We start from the raw sequence: 20,841 nt of genomic DNA, 5'->3' as shown, positions 1-20,841 counted from the left end.
GAACGATGCGGCTGAGCCCAATGAGAAGGTGACAAGCTTCAGAGACTTAGTGGCCAGCCCCAATATGGGCACTACCGCCATGGGCACTAAACTGTGTCGCCCTGCGCCCGGAGAACTGGAACATGTACCTGACTCCACCAGAACTGAGACGCCAAAGAGGCCCAGCCCTAGGGCCAGCACAACCTGTGTCTGGGGTGGAAAGGTCCTCCCTGGCGCTGGCATCACCAACCTGGAGGATGGGGAGCTGTCCCAGGGGAATAGGCTCTTCACCCAGATGCCCGACGTGTACCTGGGGGTGGGGGAGCCGCCACCCAAGCCTCCCTGGGAGCCCCCAGGCATGGAACGACTGGGGACCGGCCTAAGGATGGAGAATGGTGACCTGCTGCAGTGGAAGGCCTTACCCAGCAAGGAGGGAGCAGGGTTGACCAGCAGCAGTGAGGCTGTTCCCCCACACTCCAAGACCAGATGCCTCGACTCTGTTGAACCACTGCACATGACCCAGCCAAGTCCCCACCAGCAGCTGACAGAGCCTGGCAGGGACGCAATACCAGCTGGCAACTCTGGCCTAACTCAGGTAGCTACCAACAGCCCGCTGGCAGTTCAGAACCCAGTTCAGGCTACCATCAGTATGGCATCCTCTGGGCCTTGCCGGATCCACTGTGGGTACCTGTCCACACACTGGCCACAGATACCCCCCAGAGATCATAGCCCACCTTCCAACTGGCACCATCAACGGCCTTTGCTACCAACTACCTGGAGTAACTGGAGGTAGGATCCCTCATGTGGAGAAGCACCTGCAGAAGCTAAGGCCGAGGCTGGCCTCGCCACCCAGGAGAGGAGAGCCGCTGTTGTATGGAAAGGACCTGTGTGTATGGGGAGAAGGCTGAATGCAACCAAGGAGCCACCACAAGCAGCCCAGCACTGCCTGACCCCTAGTAGGGGAGACCCTGCTTGTCAGCTGGTGCCCCAACTGGAGGATGAGAGACCTGGCAGGTTGATACACCCTGTGGAAGCCGGACTGATGGGACCCAGCTGGACGAAGGAGCGCTGCTGCTTCAACGGCCACACAGCTGCCAAGTGTAGAACCGGTTGGGACCAGGCAATGAAGAAACACCAGGCAGCCCAACAACCTGCATACAACCAGTCTGACACCCAAGTCTACCTGGAGTGAGATGCCCAGCCGTCACCCCAACCAGCTGCCGCCGCTGGGGCTGCGGCTACCCAGGAGTCTGTGTCTCAGGGTGGGACCATAGTGGCCAGGATCAACGTGCTGGGAGGAGCGGCTGAACCCAACCGGGTTGGCCTGGGCTTCAGCCTCAACCACATGGGACCGGAGTTCTTGCAGCCAACCAACATTGCGGAGCCAGAAGTCCTGCGGCCTCTGCTGTTTGGCCTCAACATGATGGTACCCGTCAGACTGCGTCCCCCGAAAGAGGAGGTAACCCCTGTCACCCCCAGCGAGAGCCGAGGGGCGCTACCCAGCGCCACCGGGACGGTGTACGGGGAGGCCCTGGCGGCCGCCGAGCGGGAGAGGCAAGAGGCGCTAGCCAGCGAGTCTGAGTCGATGTATGGGACGCCAACCGGCGCCGCCACCTGGGAAGAACGAGAGGTGCTTCCCTGCACCACCAAGCTGATGTCCGGGGCGACAACCGTCGCGGCCACCTGTGAAGACTGGGGGGTGCTATCCAGCGCCCCACGCTGGTGCCTGGGGCGACAACCGTTGCCGCCACCGAGAGACCTGGACCCCTGTGAAGACTGGGGGGTGCTATCCGGCGCCCCCACGCTGGTGCCTGGGGCGACAACCGTCGCCGCCACCGAGAGACCTGGACCCCGGAACGAGCCCGCAGCCCCAGAGGAAGGGGTGACACCCGTCACCCCCAGTCAGCCAGAGCCCCCAGCCAGCAGGGAGAGTCCAGCTGTCCCTCACACTCAACTGCGTCCAGCTGTCTACCCCCCTCAACCAAGCGAGGGTAATTGTATTGCATTGGTGTACCAGGAAGTTTGTGCTGGGTCAAACTTGCCTGCGCCTCCTGCATCTGCCCCAGGAACCAGGATATCAGCCATTACCAGCCAACCTGAAGAAGCTTTGGCCGCTGCCTGGGGAGTAACTAAACTAGATGCATCAAGTGCCGAGCCTAACCATAGAAGTAGAGGATTCCCAACAATTATGCCTACCCAAGATGGAGACGATGTGCCTGGACACCTTCATGCTAGGGGAGGAAATCCGGGGCCTTGTGCCTCCGGTCCACCAGCAGCAGTGGCCGTGGATTGGCCTGTCCCCCAGTCAATTAGAGCGGAGCCAACCTTGCAGATCCAAGACAGCCTCCGGCACAGGGGATGGACTGTTACCTTCCCCTACCCTGCAGGTCTGACTGCCATGCACCACCCTGCCAATGTCCAGGATGAGCCTGAGGGAGGCAACGTTCCTACAGTATGGCAACCACCACCTGCCCGCATTGACAGAGACCCTGGGAGCAGAATGAACCTGACCAGCCCCGAGGGCGAAGAAGCTCTGCCTGCATCCAGTAACCAGCCTGCCAGCAGCAAGGTGACCAACAAGATGGAGACCACCAGCCCAGTAGAGAAACCTGAAGAGATGTATACCATGCGGCTGTTGGTCCAAGCCCCCTCATGTGCTGTGCCACCCCTGGAGGTTGCCAGGGTGGCCTCAGAAGTACACATCCAACGGCCAGAACATCCAGCAGAACCAGCTACTCCAGCAGATATAGCAGATCCCGTTCGACCTGGGGAAAGCTGGAGTCTACCACCGTCAGCAGCTGGTGTCCTGGCGGACCCATTCCACAAGAAAAACAAACTGAAGGCCTCAACCACTGTCGGAAGTCTGGCGGTGCAGACAACCCCTCCCAGCCTTCCGAGGGGAGAGTTGTGGTATTCGGCAGCTCTGGGCCATGCGGAAACCAAGATATTATAGTGATGCTATGCACCCAGCTAATCCTGTTATTCTACAATTGTAAAGCCACCTGCAAATATATAAGATAACGGTATTGATTTCATCTCTCAGTTGTCCTGCAAGTGGAGGGAGGGGTGTGACCCCTCCCTCTCCCTTCTTAAGCACCGGAACCTTCCCCTTCAACCACCAAGTTATCAGCACCACCTCAGCCCTGAGGATAACGGTTCTAAGCCTTCCTTCACCCGATAGATTCACCACCCACACAGACTGTTGTTGTCACAGTAATCATCAAACCTTCCCTTTTAGTACCCAGACCTACCACTCAACCCCTCTATTCTTATCTACCTATTGTGCTGTTCCATGGGCTATCCTGCCTCCCCCGGACAGGGATAGCCATCTACCTAACCATTGCAACTATCTATGTTTTACTTGTATGATTTACCTTTAACTATCTCTATTCCTAATCCATATGTATTTATATTATGTTGTACATCTTTAGTAAACCTTAGACCCTGAATAAAGTAACATCTGAATAGAATCTGTATATTATTTAGTGATTGCTAGAGAAGCGTAGAGATAATATATGTGTCCACGTCTGTTCGCACTGCCGTAGTCATTTGAACTCGGGTGTCTGCCATTTAACCAAGGTGGATACCACAATACAAAGCTAAGTATTAAAATAACAATGATGACAACATCCATAAAAGCAAAGCTCTGAAACGATATGACAGACGAAAAATAACTTTTGTTGAGTGTCAGAACTGAATAAACAAAACATGAAAATATAAGGTTTGACAAAATTATAGGTAAATTTGTTGCAAAACTTCTTAAATACAGAATTCTGTTTAAGGACATACTGACATTTTTAATACTTGATTATAGAGATGCTTTGCTAATAATATTGAACCTTATTGTAATAGGAATCAGTAATAAAAAAATCAGATCAATCGGATAATTTTAACACATGAAAAATTGTTATTAAAAAAGTAAAAAAATCAACATGTTTAAAATGGACGTACGGGCATTCTGGTAACGATTATAGAGTTGCTGCGCTTTCTAAATCTAAGATTCAGTTTGTTAGACTTCATAGGTTTGGCAAGCAGTTTGGACAGGAGTAGATAAAGGGTGTTGGAGGGCTCCAGTTTCAGCTTACTGGGCTCTTTTATGGGCTTACAAAATTGAAGAAAAGTCGAAAGACTAAAAAAATATGATGTTACATAAGTGTAATTGATTGATTGATTAGCCATAGTTTCTTAGGGTTTGGACCTAAGTAGTCATGGAGTAGGCTGAGACACTTTTGTTTAACCACTAGGGCTATCAAGCTCAACGTTCAAACACATTATGACTTGACCCGCTATCTCATGAGAGCTACTCATTATTACCTCACCCTCGCCGAGTATAGCAGGTGTCCCAAATTAAGTCACCGTAATGAATGACGCTCACCGCAGAGGAGCTTGGAATAAGGGTAGTACTGATATTATGTACGTGACTATAGAGTATCCAAACTTACTCAATAATCCCCTTCTTACACAACCAGGGGAAGTTGCGTGAATGTATTCAACTGAAAAATTCGAGTTGCCACATGGAGACTAGAATTAGAACTCTCATCAACGTAACTCAGTACGTTACCACTGAGCTACGACGCCCCATTATACATGAGTGTATTTCAGGATCAACAGCTAATTTATATTATGTTTTGATTAAGAGAGTTGCTATGATTTTAAATCGTAACTACTAAAAAGTTTTAAATTTTTTGGGAAATTTTTTTCCCTAAACTTAAAAAAATTGAGATCATGTGGGTTCACTCTTCCTCCATCCACCCCAAGTGCCCCTAGAGGTCTCTTGAGGTATAGCCACTAGTGTATAATAAAAAATATTCACCTTTTCTTTTATGCTTGAATTTCTGTTGTATCCAATACTTTGATTCCTTTATAATTTATTTCCATTTATTTGTGAAATTTGATATTTGGAAATATTAATCAGTTTAGTCCCGACTATTAGTTAAGAATGCGCTTTGCTTTAATTGTGTTTGCCTCTATGTAAGTATTTTTTTACATAAATTTTTTTTTCAAGGACCTTCGATTTATTTAAAACTTTCGTTAGCAAGGGTAGGCAAAAATATTACAGTTTTTTTGAGAATATCCATGAAAGCGGTTTGCACAGCCTTATGTCTTGACACAATAGGAAAGGTAAACATTATACTTTTTGTTGTATTTTTTGGAAAAAATCCGCGAAATGTTTTTTATCTTTCATAGTCTATAATACTCAAAAATAGGGAAATTGGTTTGAGATATCAAAGAAAACTCGTGTGACATGAAAACACTAGTGGGTTGCTTTCCAGAAAATCACAAACAGTTCGACTCCCACTTAGGAAAAAGGAAGGAATTGGTTGTATTTTTAGATAAGGCTGGATTAATACAAGTTTTTATAATAGAATTATGGTCCAGAGTGGGGAGAAAAAAAGGATTGTATATTTACAAAAATGTCGCCATGTGGGTGCTGCAAATGTCTATAAGCGACTCGGCTATAAGGCTAATTATTATAGGGTACGCATTACCATTTTTTCCCCCCAGCTAAACCCGGCTGTAGCTAGTCATGGGAGCTATTTAAATTACATAGTAGGTTAAAAATATTGGACGATTTAACCTTTTAGATACTAATTGTATTATTCTGTTAGGTTACAAATTTCATTATGTTTTGCCAAAGCTTTTTATAGTGCATATAAAAATACTGGCCTACCATTGGTCAATTAAAAAGTATACTGGCCTGCTATTGTTAATTTAGTTTGTGTATTGACCAATCATTGGTCATTTGTATTGTATGACGTCATTTTTTATAGACACTATGAAGAGCTTTGGGTTTGCCATTTTGCGAGGTTTCGCAAATAAAAAAAAATCCTCCAATTGAACAATTATATGTCCAAAGGTTTTAGGCAAAAATTAAATTTATATAATTAAAATATAAAAGCAACAACTAATGACTATAGAACGAGCATATGAATTATTGTCTATATATTTTATTTTAGTTTGGTAGTATCTTGTTATGCAGAGGATACAGATGAGGATTCTGCATTAGGTAACTTACATTTAATAAATTAATAACATTTTTATTAAGACAGGCGGGTACGGCCCTAGAAGCCTTTAGGGGCTCTTTAGGGGGGAGGGCGACACCTTTCTCATTTTCATTTTGAGTTTTTAAAAGAAAAAGTAAAAATATGAGATGGGGGGAGGGGTATTTTTAATTGGGAGGGTGAAGAATAATAAGATACCCTCCTAAAAATAGTTCATCCCGTCGTTTTAGCCTTCGCTACAGACAAAAGAAGCTTACTACTTTATAAAATAGGATAGCCATGATGGTCCTTTTATATTCTGTTAGGCAAGGTCTAAAAAGGAAAGAAATCTTCTAAAAGGCTGTAATCAAGCTCTGTAAAAACCTATTTGTTTGTTTTATAACTGTTTAAGGATTTACACAACTTTTAAACATAAGCTATGTAGAAATTATAAATTTCCAAAGTTTAAAAGTTTTAAAAGAATAAAATCTGTTTTAATTCATAATACTCACTTCTTTCAAGTGTTGCAACGCTCAATTTAAATGTCGTCATCTCGTTGGAAAATCTTAAAAATTATTTTTTTTCTGTTGAATAAATTTAATATTACAATTCAAATCCTATATAATATCAAATCGATTTCATACTTTGTATGGTGATTCCTATAACAGTTAGTTACGATTTAGAAAGCGAGGCAACTCAATAATTATTACCAGAAAGCCCGTTCGTACATATAAAAAATGCTGCTTTAAACCTTTTTAAAATCATTTTTATTTGATATATTTATCCTATTCATCTGATTATTTTTAACGCTGATTCCTTTTGGAACAACTGAAGCATCTCTATAATCAAGCCCTTAAAATGTAAGTATGTCCCTAAACAGTATCCTCTTTTAAACAGTTGTCTCAACCATGACACTTTGGTTGAGTTTGACTTCCGAATTAGCGGGAAGTTCTCGAGATCTGTTGGCGAACATACAAACCCCCAATACCAGGAACCATCAAGTTTCAACAGCAGGTTTGAATATAGATTTATTGATGAAATTATTTCAAAGTCCTGAAATTACAAAATCAATTAGTTCATAATTCCAGTTATTTATAACCACGTAATCTTAATTGCTTTTTTTTAAAATCATTTTTCTCTACGATTAAGAATCTTTGGAAACTTTGGCTTTAAAGGAAAATTATTTGGTTTAATAAATCATTGTTAAATGCAAAAATAAAGGCACATAAAAATTACTAAAACATATATTAATCATAATTAAGTTCATGCTTAGCTGGCTAAAGCCTTTTTAAAACTACATATAATCGTCCTATACACCATTCTTCCTAATAAAATTAACAAATTCTACCTGAAGTTCTTATGGTTTCAAATCCCTGGTATACTAGGGTCGTTCACACACTATGAGACCAATGATAGGCCCAATTTTCTTCTCCGAAATCTTCACACACTCATATCTCATTCAAAAGTAACGAACGTGCGCATCAAAATATACAAACAATCCATGCCGCGTCACATTATCAAAGGAAAGCCAAAAAAGACGACATTTGCGCTTAGTTTTAGGATAATGATAAGGAATTAATTTCGAACTTGATAAACACAAAGCTTCCTCGGAAAGAGGTTGAGACACACCCCCCGTTTGAAAGTCAAATTAACTTCCTTAACGAGATTCAAGGTTTTTTTTTGCGCTGAGCACTAGCAACATTTCTCACTAAACTCAACTCACCATAATCACATGAGAATAGCCACATCCCGAAAACGTGACAATTTTGCTCCTAACTAAATGAAACCCCGTGAAATGCATACACAATATTATACTCCTCACTAGGACTCATAATACCTCACATTTTAGGATAGAAGGATGAGGATTGGTTTGTACCATACAACATTCCATGCACATGACAATCACAAGATCACATACACAAATCCTAAAATAGATAATCCTATTAATCATGATGTTGTAAATATAACAACTTATACTAAATAATAATCATTTCATAATCAATAGGTAATAAATCATTATTAATAAATCAATAAGTACCTACGAAATCAGGTTGAAATGTAAACAATAATGGTAAAATAAAACGAAATAAATCTTAGACAAGAAAATTAAGATTTATAGGTACTTAAAACTAAATTTGTTAAGCATCAAAAAGAGTAGTAAGAAAAAATATTTCAAAATCCTTGGGCAGAAAGTTTTTCAAACTTAATGAATAAGAACTGTACTATCTTAATCAACAATAAAACTTTTTAATACTTAAAGAATAGCAAAATAATAATATCTTCGTTAGAATTTTCATCGGAATTATGAAAACAATACCAGTTTTTCTTTGTGAAAAAAAATATGAGACTTTAAATATGAATTTTCAATCATTCCTTGATCTGAATAAAAATGTTTTACTTGATTGAAATTCGTATATAATTTTAAAAAAAATCTGCTAAAAAATACTTGATTTTTTTTTCTTAGAATAAATATCGAATCACGCAACCTCGACACATTTATTCCTTTTTGGTAAAACTTTTCAGGTAAGTTTTATAATGAATTGTACTTTTGAAAAGAAATTAAACTCAATAAAATTAAATTTGAGTAAATGAAATAGAATAAAAATTAATCGCATTTCATTTGATTCTTGTTTTAGGCATAAAAATAGGCAAATGAAAAATGTGGCTTTTTTACTAAAAAAATCTCAATTTCCATAAAATAAGAATCAATTATTAATCATAATTTTTAACAACTGCCTGACTGATACAGCATGTTCTTCCAGGGGAGATTTATCTGTCAGCCTGAACAAGACTCTTGCAGTCTTTCTCCCATCCTCAATCCTCGTCACTCGGCCCATCCTCAAACATCTCATCAGCGGATTGGTACTCATAACCAGAACTATATCTCCGTCAGCTAGTGGCTCCGCCATCTCATCCTTCCACTTGGACATCCGTAATATCTTCGGTAGGATCTCCTGGCGGTAGGCAGTCCAAAACTGGGCAGACAAATCTTCTAACAACTTCAACCTGGAGGAAATTTGGTCCTCCGGTTTCATCGCCACATTGCACAACGGCTGGCGGTCAACATTTCCCAGCAGCTGGCCAGGGGTAATCAGCCGCCAATTCTCCACGTCGTTCGCAGCTTCTATCGTCAATGGTCTGCTATTCATCAACTTGCTAACCTCCGCCAACAGCACCAGGAGCTCGTTGAAATTAACAGAACTATTCACCAACTTCTTGGACAGCAATCTCTTGGTTAATCCCACCATTTTCTCAGCTTGCCCAATGAAATGGTGGGCTCGGGCCGGGATCTGAGACCAAGAAAACTCTACCTGGCTGCCCAACTTCTGCTCTAAAACCTTGCGAGCACCGGATAATTGTGTGCCCATGTCGCTTACTATGACCTTCGGCAGACAATGAACAGCCTCTAACTTGCGCAGGGACAACAGGATACTGCTGGTATCATACTTTTCCAAGGCATCTAACCATAACGCCCCTGAGAACCTGCAGACCACCACGAACACCCACACCTTCTTCGTTGCTGTCTGACTCCTCGTTTTGGCGGCAGCTCTCCTCGTAACCAGCGGACCCATCAGGTCGACTTGCACAGCTTCAAAAGGCCTGCTCGGGACCAACTTGTCAGGTAACACATCCTTCATGGTAATACGACATTCCTTAGCCCTCTCAACACTGCAGGGCCAACACTTCTTCACTTCCATGATGGACAACCTCCTTGCCTTCACAATCCAGCACCAACGGCGGCTCTCAGCTAAGGTTCCACGGACACCAGAGTGAAGCTCAACATGCGCTTCTCTCATAAAAACAGCAGCTAACCAATTACCAGGCTCCAAAATTATTAACCCTGGCATGTCTTCAAATATCATTTTACGGCCACCAGTAATGGCGTCAATAACGGGCTCCCCACGTCCAACCATTTTAAGAATTCTCATCTCCCTGGTCACATAATTTCCTCCGGGACCAACGACAGGCCAGGTCAATGATACTTCATGCACTAATGGATTCAATGACGCATAATTGCCTTTAGCGTCATTTATCCACTCATCATCTTGGCTTCGTGACACAATGAAAAGTTCCGCCGCCGCCATAAAATTGTACAAAGACGGCTTGTACACAGAATCTGCGGCTGCTACATGACTACCAGCGGCTGTAGTCTTACCTTCTTGTCTGCTCTTTAGCTTCTTCAACCAGGTGTTCGCTACTTGCAGGACAGCTGCCATAATACGTTTGGCCTGTCCAAATGATCTCCTGTGCTTAAACCTAAAGACATCTTCAGCGGCTTCTCCGGCAACTTTCATTGAACACAACTTAACCATTTTGGTATTCAACTCCTCTGGTGGTAAATCCTGCTTGACTTGTTCGGCAGTTTTCACCGGCCACGCACTTTCATCCTGGCGCAACCATTCTGGGCCCAATCTGTACCTGGAACCTGGTCCCAAATCTGATACCTTGCAGGTGCTTCTGGTGCCCAAATCTGCAACATTGTGAGTCCCCGGGACCCACCTCCAGTCATCCTTGTTGGTTGCAGATTGAATTTCTCCAATGCGATGAGAATTAAATGTGTTCAACATAGCACTGTTGGAAACTATTTGTGATAAAACACACGATGAATCAGTAAAGTACATCACTCTGACAATATCAAAGGGCAGGGCATCTCTGATGGACTTTGACAACCTTGTGGACATCTGACACCCCATCAATTCAAGGCGTGGAATTGATTCACACTTGACCGGCGCAACTCTTGACTTGGTGGCTAGCAGAAACGTTTCAAATCCTTGTCTAGTTGGCCACCTCAAATATGCATTACATGCATAAGCCTCTGATGACCCATCCGAAAACATCATCAAGGATGGAAGGCCAGTTGGATCCTCCGGGACCACACAACGGTCAAACTCCAGTTTAGCGACCTCAGCTCTGTCCTCCAGCGACTTAACAAGTTCATCCCGTAGACTTTTTGGAATGAAATCTTGCCAGCCCAAATTCAGCAAACATGTTTTCCGCAGGACAAGTTTAATTCTCAACAGAATAGGGCTGCAAAGCCCGATCGGGTCGAAGGTTTGGGCGGCGAACCTGTGGACCATCTTCTTTGTCAGATTCTCGTCCAAGGCGTCCTGGAGGTTGTACAAATCAGCATCCTCTTTCACTTTCTTTCCCTTGACTTTACCATCTTGGTTGACTCTTGTGGCGATGGACAACACATCGGTGGCTGGCTTCCATATCAGCCCGAGAACCTTGGTAGGCTGGCAATCATCTCCAGAATAAATGACTTGTTTGAAGGAAAAACTACCTTTGCCGATAATTCTGTCGGCCTCTTTCATCATCTCCTTGGCTTCTGGCTTCGATCCTGCTCCCGAAATAACGTCATCTATGAAGCTGTGCTTCTCAAGCTTGACTGCAACTGGAATCTGAGGTAACTTGAATTCCTCATCAGGGTAGGTAGGTATTTGTGGCTCCTTCCATAATTCAGGTTTAGCAACAATTTCACTACCGTTTATCTGCCCCTCTCCATACATCTCCTTGACCTCTGCTTCACTCTTTCCGCCGAACAGGCGGGACGTCAACTTCAGGGCTGTAACTGCCAAGTTTCCCGCAGCCAACTCGCCAAAATTCACAACTTTAGTCAGGTAAATTTCAAGAGGACCGTCTGGCGTCGGGGAAAATAAAACTCTCTTCATCTGGCTGTCGAACTCTGTGGCCAGGATGGAGTTATAAAACTTGGAAATATCCGCGGTTATACCAACCTTGTAACCGCGGAAAAGCATCAAATGATAAAAAATCTTCTGCATTGGCGGCGGGCCTCCCAGCATTATGTTATTAAAACTGGTACCCTTGAACGTCAGAGAACTATTTGCACACAATCTCATGGGTGTGGAACTTGAATCCTCCTTGAAAGCAACCACTATTGATGAACAAGACTTAGGCCCTTCATACTGCAATTCTTCAGGCGTGGCTTTTTGAAAAACGCCTCTTTTTATGGCGTCGTTGAATACCTCCACATACATTCCATAGGTACCTTCCTTGACCATCTTGGCACGATCCTTTTCAGCAATTTTGCGGGCTAAACTCTCATTGTAGGGTAAAGTGTGAGGATCTTCAATATAAGCATATTGACCTGTCCACTTGTTGGACTGCAAGTCTAGTGTTAAACCTGCCTCAATTATCCTCTGCCTCTCACGCTGGTCCCAGGTAGTGCCGTCGGCCATAGCCTTGCACTCTTGACAGGCAGTACATCCTGGACAAAGTGCCTGCGGCTGTACGCCAAACGATTCAGACGTCAGAAAGTCTGGCAAGGTGCCTCCACTGACACTGACAGCCTTATATACCGACTTTTGATCTCCAGCTCCACCGTCAGCACTCGTACAGATAAATCCACTACCAAAAATGGTTCGCCACAACATAGACTGGCCCACTTTCTGGTAGGTTGATGGAAACACGTCAGGATGTGTATTTCCAATGATGATATCTAAGCCTCCACTAATATATGTAAACCTTTCTGGCGGCATTTTAAATATCTCGGCGGCAGTTTCGGGGTGGACCGAGCGCATCTCGTTGGCCCCGCCGAGGGTAGGCATGACAGCTGCCTCAAACTCCCTCAAATTGCCGTCCCTATCCTTCAGATAAAACACAACATTGCGGCAGGAAGACTCACTGCCGTCAGCTACAGAAATAGTTGTATATCTGCCGGTAGATTTCAGCTTCAACTTGTTGGATAATTTCTCAGACACAAGTGGCAAATTTGCCCCAGAGTCAAACATCACAGTGGCGTGGCAGGTGCCGCCGCCAGGTGCTACAACAGGAACTAACTGAAGTAAGAAGGTACAGGGGCTGGGTGCAGAACTTGACTTGTAGACTGTATTCACACCAGCACTGGCCTCATGGAGTAACCTAGAATGGTATCTGTCGCAATTATTGGTACCACAAACACCAAGCTTATCCGATTTATTACACTTGTCAGCAGTATGGCCGTCACATAGGCAGAGTTCACATAACTTCTTCTGCTGGACAACTTTCTTTCGATCAACCACATCCATCTTCTTAAACGTGAGGCAACGGAAAATCGGGTGTTTCTCCTTGCAGCTCTCCACAGGACATGCACTGTTCCACTTGGAAGCCTTGTCCTTTCCAGCCTTTCCATTCTTATTGTCGCTGCGGCCAGATACTTGTGCGGCGGCAGCTCTGTCACGATTTCTCTTGCCGGCGTTAGTGTCATAGGACATATCACCGGCCAACATGGCACCCCTGGTCCTCTCCAGCAGTTCTACAATCTTCGGGATGTTTGGTTGGTTCATGCTACCTAGCTCCATCATAATTTTGTCTCTCAAATTTTCAGGGCACTTGTCTTTAAAAATATGAATAAGAGTTAGGTGATTGTAATCCTTAGCTGCAGAACCAACGATGGTTTCTACTTCCTGCATCATGCTCTTGAAGGTAGCAATTGCGCTAACCACGTCCACAGGTTTGTCCACAGGTTTCATCTTGTTCAGCTTAGTTAAAATCCTCATGAACCGGCGAGTGTTTGATAAAAACATCTGATCAAGAAACGACCATTGTTCATTATGATCTCTAATCGCTGACACTTGCTTGCGTAGTTCCGGGTTGGTTATCACCTTCTCCATACACAACATCAGACTTAACCTCTGGTCAGCAAATCCATAACCAGAGCATAGATCCTTAAAGACCTGTTTAAAGTTTGGGTAATCCGTGTCAGTACCGTCGAATGACGGCAACAAACTGTTGTCCCAGCGCCCATACTGCGGGTTGGAACTCCGAATATCCACGGCAGACATACTTCTGGAGAGCATGGCAGGTGTCCCACTCTCATCCAGATTAGATGAACGACGTTCCATCTCTCTAAGCCTTCGGTACATATCACGTACTTCTTGGCGCAACTCCACGGAAATTTTAAGCACTCCCATGTCCATCTTCACCTTCTCAATGACGTCGAGGTTCCTGGCGACAGTGCTTGACCTCGCGTCGTCTGAATCATTGTCAAGCCAGTACAGAATTTTTGTACACTGCTCCAACGACGCATAAACTTTATCTGCAACAGTTTTCTGCTCACTAGCTTCATCCAAATCACGCTTGAACTCGCGCAGCTCACTAGTCTCCACGGCAGGTTTTAGACTTTTTATTAGGTCAGATTGGTCCTTGACCTCACTAAAAATGTCACGAATTGATTTTACATTCACATTTTCACATGAACTAAAACTTTGGCAGGCTTTTAGATTGTCATAAAACACTTTTAACTGTTCGTCAAACACTTCTAGCCTTTCACTGCCAATAGCGATAGCTCGCTCAATTTTCTGCTTTTTGGTTAGTGGCATAATGATTCACTAGGTACTTATTTCACAGAAAAATTGTCACAGTTTATTGCATCAATAATTCACTGGATGCTATTGATCTCTTGATGAATGCTAACGCCTATCCATCAGATACTTTGAAATTGTCTCAACCATGACACTTTGGTTGAGTTTGACTTCCGAATTAGCGGGAAGTTCTCGAGATCTGTTGGCGAACATACAAACCCCCAATACCAGGAACCATCAAGTTTCAACAGCAGGTTTGAATATAGATTTATTGATGAAATTATTTCAAAGTCCTGAAATTACAAAATCAATTAGTTCATAATTCCAGTTATTTATAACCACGTAATCTTAATTGCTTTTTTTTAAAATCATTTTTCTCTACGATTAAGAATCTTTGGAAACTTTGGCTTTAAAGGAAAATTATTTGGTTTAATAAATCATTGTTAAATGCAAAAATAAAGGCACATAAAAATTACTAAAACATATATTAATCATAATTAAGTTCATGCTTAGCTGGCTAAAGCCTTTTTAAAACTACATATAATCGTCCTATACACCATTCTTCCTAATAAAATTAACAAATTCTACCTGAAGTTCTTATGGTTTCAAATCCCTGGTATACTAGGGTCGTTCACACACTATGAGACCAATGATAGGCCCAATTTTCTTCTCCGAAATCTTCACACACTCATATCTCATTCAAAAGTAACGAACGTGCGCATCAAAATATACAAACAATCCATGCCGCGTCACATTATCAAAGGAAAGCCAAAAAAGACGACATTTGCGCTTAGTTTTAGGATAATGATAAGGAATTAATTTCGAACTTGATAAACACAAAGCTTCCTCGGAAAGAGGTTGAGACAACAGTTTTCAAACAAATTTATTTACAATTTTGTTTAGATTTTATACATTTATATAATGTTTATACTATACTATATATTACTAAAATCTTAATCGCTCAGATATTATAGTAAAACAATAGAGGGGGAATTGGTGAAACATCTGTATTTCCCCTTAACAAGGACCCTTAGCCGACTTTTAATTGGGTCTTTGAAAATCAACCAATAGCGTCGTGAATATTAACACAACCAATTCGCTACTAAAATGCAAAAAGCAATTTGCTAGCAGACGAAAAAGGTCTCCAACAGGGGGATCCAGGTAGTTGTCTGGTTATACATCTATTACCAAAGGTTTATTCTTCAGATGGTGAAGCTGCCATGAAGCATCTGCTGAATGCCCAGCTCAAGCTCAAGTCCACCCTGGGTGATAGACAAACAGACAGAAAGACATCCTGTTACTTTTATATAAGAATTTATAATCTTAATCTCTCTTGTGTTCAGATGGTGAGGCTGCCATGAAGCATCTGCTGAATGCCCAGCTCAAGCTCAAGTCAACCCTGGATAATAGACAGAAAGACAGACAGACACCCTGTTACTTTTATATAAGGATTTCTGATCTTAATCTCTCTTGTGTTCAGATGGCGAGGCAGCTATGAAGCATCTGCTGAATGCTCAGCACAAACTGAAGTCAACCCTGGATGATAGACAGACAGACAGACAGACGTCCTGTTACTTTTATATAAGGATTTCTGATCTTAATCTCTTTTGTGTTCAGATGGCGAGGCTGCCATGAAGCATCTGCTGAATGCTTAGCTCAAGCTCAAGTCCGCCCTGGATGATAGACAGAAAGACAGACAGACACCCTGTTACTTTTATATAAGGATTTATGATCTTAATCTCTCTTGTGTTCAGATAGCGAGGCAGCAATGAAGCATCTGCTGAATGCCCAGCTCAAGCTCAAGTCAACCCTGGATGATACACAGACAGACAGAAAGACATCCTGTTACTTTTATATAAGGATTTATGATCTTAATCACTCTTGTGTTCAGATGGTGAGGCTGCTATGAAGCATCTGCTGAACGCTCAGCTCAAGCTCAAGTCAACCCTGGATGATATGACAGACATAGAGACAGACAGATAGACATCCTGTTACTTTTATATAAGGATTTCTGATCTTAATCTCTCTTGTGTTCAGATGGTGAGGCTGCCATGAAGCATCTGCTGAATGCTCAGCTCAAACTCAAGTCAACCCTGGATGTTAGATAGACAGACAGACAGACACCCTGTTACTTGTATATAAATAAGGATTTCCGATCTTAATATCTCTTGTGTTCAGATGGTGAGGCTGCTATGAAGCATCTGCTGAATGCTCAGCTCAAGCTGAAGTCAACCCTGGATGTTAGATAGACAGACAGACGTCCTGTTACTTGTATATAAGGATTTCCGATCTTAATCTCTTTTGTGTTCAGATGGTGAGGCTGCTATGAAGCATCTGCTGAATGCTCAGCTCAAGCTCAAGTCAACCCTGGATGATATGACAAACTTTATTGAAGGAGAACTTCAGAAAAATAAAGACAGTCCAGTAAGTAAACCCTCTTTACTAAATTTTTAAGTTTGACAGACAAATAAATAAACATGTATACATCAAGGAGGAAGGAAAAATAAGGCTGTTTATTACACTAGTTTTAAAAGTTTTCTATTAACATTTTCTTATTCGTCGTTGGCTCATCAACGTTAGCACTTTTGTCAGAAAATTTTTACGAATAATAGAATAAAAATCATAATATATATTATTTATACCAGTTTTGTTAGCTCAGACGGAAACCGGTTTTTACTTTATAATTCTTCTTTTTACTATCCACGGAAAGCTGTCTATAATTTGATTCGATAATAGCTGTTTATCGCAACGTATTATAAACAGCTTTCCACGGGTATAAAAATGTACAATTATAAGGGGTTACAAAACTGGTTTTAATATTATGAGTTTACATTTCTATATTTGTAGAAAACTAGTAATAATATGATACGATACATGATTTTTCTTTATGGCTTAGAACCAGTTCTAATCCAGTGGATATTTATCGGTTTCGAAGCCATACTGGACATAACTATATTCACATTTTAGATGTCAGATACATTCAGACGCAAGAAGAGGTCAACAAATTTTGTCATGAAAAATGGTCACGATGACCGTAGGAAGCGGTCAATAATGAGAAATGGTCACGAGGACAGAAGTATGATTCACGGACATGAGGACAGGAAAAAGCGGTCAATAATGAAGAATGGTCATGAGGATAGAAAGAAACGGTCAACAATGATCCATGGTCATGAAGTTAATGATTTAAACGGTCATGAAGACAGAAAGAAACGGTCACTAATGATCCATGGTCATGAAGATTAAATCATCACGTGGAGTCCCAAATTGTAAAATTTATATATCCGGCTTTGAAAATATTTAATCATCATTGTTTTTTAAAAAATTATATACCTCTTTTAGAAAGAAAAAAAACGTTATTGAAATTTTTATACATATAATTCTTGCAAAGTTGTCTGATATTGTAAGTTTTAAAAATATATGTATTTATACTTCTTTTGGGTATTTCTTTGCATTTCACTTGAAGAAGCAAAATTTTCTATAATTATATGCGTAGCAATATCTCAACAACAGGTGAAGTTGATTTCGATTACAACAGTCCACTCCACTCCACAGGGTTTTGCCTAGGGGGTGTCCCTTGAAACCAAAATCAAGGAGGGGGTGTATAACCTCCCTTGATTTTAACATGGGGATTGTTACATCCTCCTTCTGCACGCTTCTTGATTAAAAGTTCAATATATTGATGTACATTTCCAATGATAAGACACAAAATTACCCCGTCTGTAGATTACAATTAGTAGTTAAAACGTTTGGAAACACAACTTCATAAACAAACCTATCAAAATTAATAAATGGGCTATTGATAGATTGAAATATTATATATTCAGTATAGATAGATAGAAACAAGGATGACAACATTCATAAAAGCGAAGCACTGAAACGGTAGGACAAACGGACACTAACACTTGTATAGTGTCAGAACTGAATAATCAGAATATAAATGTATTAATGTCAAAGCAAAATTGTAAGTAAAATTGTTGAAAAACTGCTTGATAAAGAATAATGTTTATGGACATACTTACATTTTTAGGACTTGATTATAAGTTGCTTCGCTCATAAAATTGTACTTTGTTGTCCCAGGAATCAGTATACCAAAAATCAGATCAATCGGATTATTAGATCACATAAAAATTTGTTGTTAAAAAAGTAGAAAAATCAACATGTTTAAAATGGACGTACGGACATTCTGGTAATGATTATAGAGTTGCTACGCTTTCTAAATCGTACCTAATTACTACAGGAATCACCATGCAAAGTTTGAAATCAATAGGACAATTCTAACATGCCTAAATTAGCGAAAAAAGCTATCCGTTGCGGACGGACGGACGGACGTACGGACGGACCGACCCTAATTATAGAAAAGCTTCACTTTTAAAAATAGATAGATAGTTGAAAATTATGATTTTATTTCAAGTCAAGTCCCTAATAACTACATTTAACCCATTCCCCCTCTTTTCCTTCAAAAATATCTTTATTAGGATCATGAAATAAAAGTATAGTTACGTTTTAAATCATCAGTATGCGAAGTAGCTATAAAAATCATCAAAAAAGCATTCAATAAAAATTAAAAATATTTTAGGCAATAAGATACTTTCCCCCCAATTTTAATTTTTGAGAAGAAAAACATATTTCTAGCCCCTATAGGGGAGTTATAGCCATATTATACTACGAGATAATATCCATGCAGGGGCTGATCTATCCTTTACTTAACCTAACCTAACCTAAAACAAGTATATTAAATTTTTGGTCCAATTTTTTGAGGAAAACCAGGTGGGTTAGTTATTTATCGCATCGTATTATAGACAGGTTCCGGTGGTTTTTAATCTTATGATTCATTTTAATATTCGTGGGAAATTGTCTGTAATAAGATGCTATACATGATTTTTTCAGTGTAGCTGAGAACCAGTTTTAATCCAGCGGATATTAATCGGTTTCTAAGCCGTATTGGAAACTTTTTGTATTTTTCAGCACCCCTTTACCCCTGACACTTCAAAAATAAAGAAATTGTAAAAAAAACCCGAATGCACTTTTATTGCATGTATTTGAAAACAAGACCTACATACAGTCGTCATCAAACCTAAGATAGGCTGAAATTATTGCAAAAATTGGGTTGCTTTTAAATTTACAAATATGGATCCTAAGACAGGGAGGGATGGGACATTGGGCTCTTTATTTAACTAGTCCCCAAAGTTTTTAATAATAACGTTTTCTTGTTTGGTGGCTTAAACATTTTAGGGACTTTTGTTGAATTTTGATTAATTTGATAGTTGAGTTGAGTGTCCAAAGTTTAAACCACTTATTGTGATATACTGAAAGGGGTTATTTTTTTAATCATCATGTTGGTTCATAAAGTTGAATGTTCAAACAACAATTGTAATCTACAGAAATTGTAATTCTGTGTATCACCATTGGGAAGGTACATTAATTAATTGTTTATTGTCTTATCCCTTTAGATCCCTGATCCTAAGATCATTCTTCTTTGTGTGAGCGAGTGCTTTGAGAGATTGATCTTTTATTAAAGTCATCTGAAACGAAAAAAATGAAATTTGAAACAAATAATAATATTTGAAGTACATGTATAACAATAATTTGAAATGTATCAAAATGAATGCTTGTAATCACAAAACCTTTCAATTTCTAAAAACGATTGTTTTTAGGAGTAATTTAGTTCTTAAAAAGCGCAGCTTCTCTACAACTAAGATCTACTGTAATACCCGCGACCGTGGCCCCGATGACGTTGCGCATCCGCTCGTCGTCGGAGGAGGTGATAGGGATTCCAGTAGATTTTTAGAATTGTATAAGGTTGGTTACCCTGAGGCTTACAGGCGGCAGGCGCGCGGCTGCCGAGCCCTGGTTGATCAATAAAACAATATTATTAAGCCATCGAATGAGTGCACCTGTTTGAAAACTCTGGGCACCAATAAATTGACAGTGTAATTTTCCCTCCCTCCCTGTTTTTATATGAAATAAAATAAAATAAATGCTTATCAAATATAAATGTAAAAAGTGAAAAAAATTGCAGGTAAATTTGTTGCATATAGGATACAATAGGACATACTTACATTTTAGAACTTGAGAGAAAGACTAAACTACATAACTTTTGTGTCACTTTTGAGGAAGACAATTCCATATGACGTCATATGACGGAAAAGAAAAAGGGAAGGGGGGAAGAAAATCTCTTCAAAAGAGTTGGGAGAAAAGGGAATCGTCTTCCTCAAAAGTGACACAAAAGTTATGTAGTTTAGTCTTTCTCGAACTTAATCATTGAGATACTTCGCTTATAACATTGTTCCCTGTAGAAATAGAATTCAATAATCATAAAAATATGATTAAAAATTTAAAAATCAATTTGTTTTAAATGGACGTACGGAAATTCTGTTAATGATTATAGAGTTACTACTACGTCTTCTAAATAGTACCTAACTTTTATAAGAATCCTCTTTTTTGTCAACCATGGTTTAATCTTCTATTTATATATTCGTTATGATTGTTTAAGAATATAATAGAGAGGTAAAAAACAGGAATCTAAAGGGATAAGACAATGGCCGATAGATTATTAATGTACAATTACATCCCCAATG

The 20,841-nt window shown here is 40.8% G+C and overlaps 1 protein-coding gene across 1 annotated transcript; it reads left to right on the top strand.

Moving 5' to 3' along the window:
- The first annotated feature begins 4,821 nt into the window (after positions 1–4,821).
- On the top strand, positions 4,822–17,704 carry LOC145317674 (uncharacterized). Its single transcript, XM_080158834.1, has 4 exons — positions 4,822–4,950; positions 5,937–5,986; positions 16,575–16,687; positions 17,231–17,704. The coding sequence occupies exons 1-4, from the start codon at positions 4,919–4,921 to the stop codon at positions 17,504–17,506; spliced, it is 471 nt and encodes a 156-aa protein (XP_080014960.1). The 5' UTR covers positions 4,822–4,918; the 3' UTR covers positions 17,507–17,704.
- Positions 17,705–20,841: the final 3,137 nt, after the last annotated feature.

This window comes from Acartia tonsa, chromosome 4, assembly GCF_053477335.1.
Source record: "Acartia tonsa isolate MP-2025a chromosome 4, ASM5347733v1, whole genome shotgun sequence".
In the NCBI taxonomy this organism is placed as follows: domain Eukaryota; kingdom Metazoa; phylum Arthropoda; class Copepoda; order Calanoida; family Acartiidae; genus Acartia; species Acartia tonsa.
This window is presented reverse-complemented; position numbering and strand designations above follow the sequence as displayed.